Source organism: Camelina sativa, chromosome 16 (assembly GCF_030686135.1).
Source record: "Camelina sativa cultivar CO46 ecotype springtype chromosome 16, ASM3068613v1".
Classification (NCBI taxonomy): domain Eukaryota; kingdom Viridiplantae; phylum Streptophyta; class Magnoliopsida; order Brassicales; family Brassicaceae; genus Camelina; species Camelina sativa.
The window spans coordinates 30,102,269-30,110,070 of NC_141895.1; the positions used below are offsets into that span (position 1 = coordinate 30,102,269).

Below are 7,802 nucleotides of genomic sequence, written 5' to 3' on the forward strand. Positions count from 1 at the left end.
GATGAACTGTTGGGTTCCAAAGAGTTTGAATTTGTTGGTAGCAGTGTGATGATCAAACTTCCATAGAAGTATGAATCTTAGAAAATAAACTGACGTCAAATTACACCTAATCACGTTACGCTGATTTAAGTGAACATCCATGTGCTTGTTCTAAATGAACATCATTTTGCTAAACATAAGTGTATCATTTAAGATCATAATAAAGAGGCCAAAATTTATACATAGACACTAAGAGGTAAAGTTCTCAACGATATGTATATGAGAGTTCACTCACTACGTAAGCACGACCTATGTATCACCTCAAATCCCTTTATTATTGATTCAGCGTTGATTAAATAATATGAAACTCGACTGATTGTGAAGTGATATGATAACAATAGATACCTACCAAAGCAAGTTTTCTTAACAAAGGGAGAAGATAGTCTAAAGATTCCTAGTAACAAGCACATAAGTTATAACTAATCATACCTAATTCTATATTTTATTTATTTATCTCTTAGCTTTGATGTTAATTTATATTATTAATAATTATATTTTTAGTGAAATCTTAAAGAATCATGGTTAATCATGGTTAATCATGCTTATGATAACTAAATATTCGTCTATATTCTCTAATGGTATATAGCTCGTATGATTATTTAACTTTATAACGCCAATAAGTTTTAGCAAATCTTAGTGGTGGTTCGTTGGTGAGAAAAAAAAAGTCAGACAGGCACATTGAGCGATAAACTTCTGACAACTTATTTATAGTACTTTGGGTCAGTGTTCTCAACCATTATCTTTTTTCTTCTACCATATTAGAGTTTCAAAGTTAATCATCTCATTAGGTAAAGTTTATCATCTCACATTTGGCCCTTTTTATCAAGACACAACGTCGTCAAGAATATTTCACCTTGTTAGGAAAAAACCAATTTTTGTTGACCTAAATTTATTACAGATTCAAAGATTTCATGGTCTAGTTCACGACAAATGAAGCTGGTTTATACAAAGAAAATTGACATGTTTCACGACTCTTGACAATATTTCAGACGATAAGTGTATATAGACTGTCAAGATGTAAAATAAAATAAAATGTCAAGATGCTCGTGATAACCAAAAGCAAGACGGAGTCAAAGACAACGTATTGACTTTTGTAGTACGAAATAGAAACCTTTCAAACACGTCTCATGCCGTGACAAACATCTTTTCTTCTAAGCTCTAAACTACACTAAAAATTAAGATTAAAACAATCAATAATAAGTCTAACCACTGATAGGTATAAAGAAAAAAAACCTAGTGTTAGTAACCACAACCACATTAACTAAGGATAAACAAACACCGTACCGAGAAGAAAGCAAACTGAACCTAAATTCAATTTGGTTACGGTTACAGTTTTAGGGGTGTATGTCCCAGTTTATGATTCGAAATGTATTTAGAGCAATCTTTGATATTCAAAAGCGGACGGGTTCAAGAAAATATATATATATTTTAAAAGTGTCTATTTAAATACCCCCACATACAGTATTGGTAACCATCTTTTTATGTCGAGAAAAGTGTTGTTACACCGAGACAAGAGTCACATTGTCTCTTATTTATGTATTTTATTCGTGAAACTCGATGTTGGAATATGCTCATTTCCAGGATCAAAGTACCAATTCATTGTATTTGTTGATTAAGCATTCGACCGAATCTCTATGCAATCGTGATACTTTGTGATGAACAATCTTGAACTCGATCGTCCACTAAAACATTCAAAATGAGATATCCAGATGTTATTAAATTGGGGTGTGGAATCACTATATTTAGGGATATGATCTATTGACGTAGTAACCTAAATTTAAAATTATGCTTTTGTACTTTGGAACAAAAGAAATATCAACTAAATCTTCATTGGACTTATATACATGAGAATAATGAAAGTATAAAATTCCAAATAGTTAGGTGATGTTTTAACGTAATTGTACCAATTCATGTTCATGGGAAGCATAAAAAGTGTTTGTTGGTGGTGGTGGCCGGCACACCAGATATTTTGGACATGCATATAACTATTATTGTATGTAATGTATGTGCGTGATTATACTTATAGCCTAACTCATGATCCATATAGTTTCACTTCATATTATATATGGCCTAACTCATAAGTCGTATGACTTTATAATTTTCTTTTTTCATCTGTCTATTTTCGAAATTGGGTTTAATAATTTGACGTTATAATTTTTACTATTTTACATTGATAGATTTGTCATGTAGTATTTTGATGTCATTCGGATTTTGGGATTATCAAGATTCGTCTCGTACTGCGCCGAACACTCTTTCTAAACATACTGTATGTTAGTATGTAACTTAGTTATTGGCTTATTGCATCAAAAATACCTTACGTATTTTTTTCCTACAGGGGGAACTAGTTTACATTTATCAAAATTTTAGCAACAACGATGTTTTATAAAAAAAAAAAAGACGCTTAATTTTGGTAAGTACATACACAGTGACTACTGATAATTGGTTGGAATTTAATATACACAGTGACCACAACTTTTATCAAAACTTTAGCAACAACTCTTTTTTTTTTTTTGTGATTCTATAGTTGTTTTCCTTTTCTTTTAATTTTTACGATTCCATGATTGATCAGAGAAAATGAGAAAGTTAAAGTGGGAATACTTTAAAGAGTGCAAATTATTTCCTATGATACACATTTATTTCATTTAGATACACAGTAAGCTTGTGCTAGAAAATTACAGGGTAATTAAACATCTAATTTTACAGGTAGTAAAAGCCTTCAAAAAAATTAAGAAAGTAAGAAAATGTAAAAGAAAAGAAAGAAAAATAAAATTTCTGGAAAACAAACTTCTGAGCCAGAAATAAAATTTTTACAAAAATAAACCATAGTTTATCATGTTGTGTCATTTTTGAAATTTAGCCATTTTTTTCTATCAAACTGTTTGGAAATGTCCTTAGCCCCAAACACCTAAAAATCTCTGACCAATGAAACTCAAAACCTTTCCAACGGAGGAGCCTTTCTCCTTCTCCGCCTCTTCACCGCAGTAATTCCCATCTTTCACCGAGTCACCACCATCAAACTCGGTAGAACTCGAACCCAACTCATTGAGTCGACTCGCTCCGACAGATTCGACTCGTCCATTAGCTTTTCCCGATCGCTTTCTCCGATCTTTCTTCTTCTTCTTCATCTCAAGACTGTCTTCGTAGGCGTCGATGATCTCGTGGATGAGTTGTCGACTCGGCGACGAGTCCCATCTGACCCAGTAACTCGTGTAGCAGCTGAAACAATCGCATACGAAAAGAGGAGAGTGATGATTCTTATTATTATCTTCTTTGCTTGCTTTGTGGGTTTTGCTTTTCTTGAGGTGAGAGATACGATTCGAGTCGCCCGAGTTTGAGATGAGGTACGCAAGAACTTCACGATCCTCCACCGAAAGAGCCGCCACGAGAGAGAGGATAGCTATAGGGAGGAGAGAGAGAAACTGGTCTTCGTCGGTCTTTATCGCCGCAGCCGGCGACGGATGAACGGTTCCTTTCCGGCAAAGCTTCTTCATAGAGAGAGAGAGAGAGAGAGAAGAGTCTTTTCTTGAGGAATGAGTCTGATGAAACTTTGAAATCTTGAAAGGTTCTTTTTTATTTTCTTTATTCTTGACGACGAATTTTGAAAGGTAAAAGCCTAATTAATTTTATTTTATTTTCTAATGTACACTTTTTTATTCAAATTTTAATTTGGCATTAAAGGAAATAAAAATGTGTGGATAATGGATAGGTTTATAAAAACCAAAATCCACATGTAAATCATACTAACATTTGTTTAATTACCAAAAAATGATCTGTCATTGCGTTACCGATAACACGTAATGATTAGCAATTTTCATCAATGTTAGAAGAGTGACACAATGTTTTGTGTCATTGTACCAGTTTATAGAAATTATTTTTGGTTTTAAATGTAAGTTGACACTTAATAAAAGAAAAATAATAATTTGGAAGGAAACACTATTAAATGGTGATTACTGATTACAAATGTTTCTCTTATCATTCTTGTTTTAATTACGTCTGATCATTTGACCCTCTTTCAAGTAAACTTATCTGTGTTTTAAAGAAGAGATTATTTGATTTTTGACATAATTTTGGATTTTTTTTCTTTGCGCAAACTTAAAATTTCCTTTTGCGCAAAATTAAAATTTCCTTTGTAATTTTTTTAAGAATTATATGATGATGGTTGATTAATTTCCAGGTTTATTATTAATACGATTAAATTATATGTGAAGCCTAGAATCATGCATTTACGTTTGGTAAAAGAAATAGAGCACAAATGTTTTGCTATAGTGTTACGTTAGTATTACATTATATTTCATTGGGTTATTTTATCTTTTCCTGCATTTTTTGGAATTGTTTTTCTTCTTCGTCGTTTTAAGGTTAATTCTATTGCAAAAGATTCAAAATTCTACGGATGGGAGTTTTTGACCTTGTGGTCAACACCAAAAGTTCTGTGAGAACTTACAGAGGAATTAATTGAGTACATAAAATAAGTTTTTGACAAATTCTAGTACCTGCGATTGCTATATGTGTGGTAAGAGGAAATAATGTGATCTACTTTTCTGGTACTATATATTAGTTTTTGACCCCCATAAACAATCTGATTTATGTATTAAAGTATTGATTGGTGTGTGTAACATTGGTGGTTGACCATTGTCTTTACATGTTTTTAAAAGTCTTTCACACGTTACTGGCCCATATGATCGGTAATTCGGTATATCAATGGGCTTAACAGTCGAAAGAGTCTATTGGTAATCGAAAGCAAACAGCTTTTAAACGTATGAAGTCTGTGTTGTTGAGTCAGAGAAACCACCTTTCATTGAAGGCAAAAAAGTGATCGGGGTTACCCTATAGTACTCACTTCGTTCCAAATTATATGTTATTCAATTGTAAAAAGAAAAAGATTAGATGTTAAATTTTGATTTTGATTAAACGCCGTTTTCTATTTTTAGTGTAATTTTTAAACAAATGTATCAGTTTTATCCCTATTATTTATATGTATTAGCCGATAAACATGATAAAATATAAATGAAACACACACTTTGCCGTGAAAAACAGTCACACACATATTTCTTTTTTTTTGGGGAAGGAAAAACGCCAAAATACCATTCAAATTATAAAAAAAAAGTCGTCTCTTTGACTAGATTTGTGTTGAACGATGTACAAAAACGAAAACAAATCTGACTTGGTAAGTTTATCGTAAACCGTCCCGAAATGCCATCCCTTATTACGGATTTCTAACATTAGGTTTATGCATCTTAATCATGCAACTCAGTCCGATGGTCGTTTTGACTTAGTCTATGCTCGATTGATAGGCGATGGTGGCTACTGTGACTGCGAACCAATTAATATGGTCGCTAGTTTGTTCAACGACACAACAACTATGAAACAAACAACAAAATATATCGAACAATTTGCTTAACGAAAACAAAACATTCTTTTATTAATTTGCTTACCAAAATCACCAAAAATATCACTATTTACAAACAAAACCCAAAATTAGTTTACATTTAGGTAAAGAACTCAAAAAAATTTCAACACTTTTTATTTTTAAATTATTACACTTCAACTCCACTAGCGTTGAAAGCAACTGAGAGCTGACCAACCATAACCTTAAGACCTCTCGTTTCCCAAAACTCTTCCTTGCAACCCTTAAACGCCGTCGTATCATTACTATCAACCATTTCGTAATTTGTTGCCGTCGTTGAGGTTCGTTTATACAAATCAAACCACTTAGCTTGCATGTAACCGTTTCTCCTCCACGGCGGCACGTGGATCCCTACGTGCTTCATCGACTGTCTCATCTCGTGGCACATGATCCTCACGAGATGTTTCAGCTCCTCCGAAGTTCCCACGAAGACACGTGGCACTTGGCTTAGTATTGAAAGGTACCTTCTCGTTGGTCGGGCTATCTCAAATTCTCCGGCAAGGTTTGTTTCGACGATGTACCGATTACAATGATCCCCGTCGCATCTAACGTCGACGTACTCATATTTTCCGGCGGTGTACTTGCCGGCGGTGTACTTGCCGGATCTCTCCCAGCGCGACTTGCAAAGACCTATAACACGGTGAGGGTTAATAATTGCCATTTAATATAGTAACATATAGAACAACTTATTGCAAGTAACCAAGTGAAATAAAAGGAAAGTACAACTTTATACTATAAAACATATCGTACAACTTTATATAAAACATATCGTACAACTTTAAGTATTTCAAGTACGACGGCAAGTGAAAATTGAAGTGGAGTTAGGTTTCCTTTTTCTAAAAATCTAAGTACTAAACAGTTGCACGTACGAGAGATCCAATTTTACTACTTAGAACTTTAAAAAAGCAAATTTGACTACTAGACCGAAAAATTTTGTTAACTAAAAACAGATAATATTAAACTACAGAATATTAAGGAACTTGAGAGCAAACTATATTACAAAAGATATGTTGAGTAAACTAAATTCTTTATTTTTGTAAATTACAAGTATTGAAATTTTCTTCTACACGTACGTACGTTCTAGATGATAATAACAACAAATATTGGATCAAAAACACTAAAAAGTGGAAATGAAAAACAAAAAACGGTGGAAATGAAACTATGATGGAAACTGGAACGAAATCTAGATTTAACTTAAAACACAGAGAAAGAAAAAAAAATTGATATAACACTTTCCTTCAAAACTTGTAAAATCACGAAATTATTAAACAAAAATCACAATTCTACACATAAGACATGTAATTTTCCCTTAGTTTAACTATATATAAACCCATAATTCAGTAAAAAAACTAGTAATCTCACTTTCAAAACATAAAAATGTAAATTCCAATATTATATATATAGTGAGATGATTAGATTTTATATATATATTATATATTACCTGCATCAAAACCCTTGTTACGTAGAAAAGCCATCAATTGACGCTTAGAAGAAGAACTAATATCTCCGACGAACAACGTTCCAGCAACCTCCGTCACCGCCGCCACTATTCTCATCCTCTCTTCGCTGCCGGATAAACCTTCTAAAAGCTTCCCTAACCTCTCATTCACATCTTCCAGATCATTATCGTTGGAAGAAGAATCCATTTCTTGTACCACCACCGGTAATACTTTTTGTCCCTCTCTCTCCATAAAAGATGCGACCATATCCGAAAGATCCGGGGAATGATCGCTCCCGCTGCTGTTATCACACGGCGGACGTACACGCGCCGCCGCCATGTTGAAAGCCGACTCAGTTCTCTTGAATCTTCCCTGAATCTCCACCATCTCTATTCTATTTGTCCTTTTGATGATAATACTATGATTCGGAGAATTTTATAACGTAATATTTATACATAGCGATTTTAACGTTTAGTAGAGAGAGAATTAAACGGAGTAAACGACAAAATGATAAAAAGATGACGACAGAGTGGTGAAATAATGTGAAGTATGAGAAAAAGTATATATACTCAATTAGGTGAGGAGATATAACGCCGTTAATGTAATGTTCTTTTTTACAAGTAACTTTTATGTATTTAGAGATAATTGTGGGTGACAAAAAAAAAAAGAGAGATAATTGTGAAATGTAGGTGGTTAAGTACTAGTTAATTCTTCGTTTTATTATTATCACACAATAGCGTCTAGATTCACTTTGTATCAAAATAAAATCTTCAAATTGTTACTCTTTCTTATGAATTTAAGTTGTTGCTAAATTTTATCAGATTTATCTCTGTATATATAATAAAAAAATGTGCATTTCTAGGCCAACAAAAAAAAGAGGTTTGAACAGAAAAAATATACGACAACAGAAAAAGTTAATT

The 7,802-nt window shown here is 33.0% G+C and overlaps 2 protein-coding genes across 2 annotated transcripts; both read right to left on the reverse strand.

Moving 5' to 3' along the window:
• Positions 1 to 2,655: 2,655 nt before the first annotated feature.
• LOC104752900 (uncharacterized) lies at positions 2,656 to 3,724 on the reverse strand. The gene has a single exon (XM_010475157.2). It carries the CDS (start codon positions 3,528 to 3,530, stop codon positions 2,931 to 2,933), a length of 600 nt encoding a protein of 199 aa, XP_010473459.1. The 5' UTR covers positions 3,531 to 3,724; the 3' UTR covers positions 2,656 to 2,930.
• A 1,709-nt stretch (positions 3,725 to 5,433) lies between these two features.
• LOC104752901 (uncharacterized) lies at positions 5,434 to 7,416 on the reverse strand. The gene is made up of 2 exons (XM_010475158.3): positions 6,885 to 7,416; positions 5,434 to 6,073 (listed from the first exon to the last, which is right to left on the reverse strand). The coding sequence occupies exons 1-2, from the start codon at positions 7,267 to 7,269 to the stop codon at positions 5,574 to 5,576; spliced, it is 885 nt and encodes a 294-aa protein (XP_010473460.1). The 5' UTR covers positions 7,270 to 7,416; the 3' UTR covers positions 5,434 to 5,573.
• Between the last annotated feature and the right edge of the window lie 386 nt (positions 7,417 to 7,802).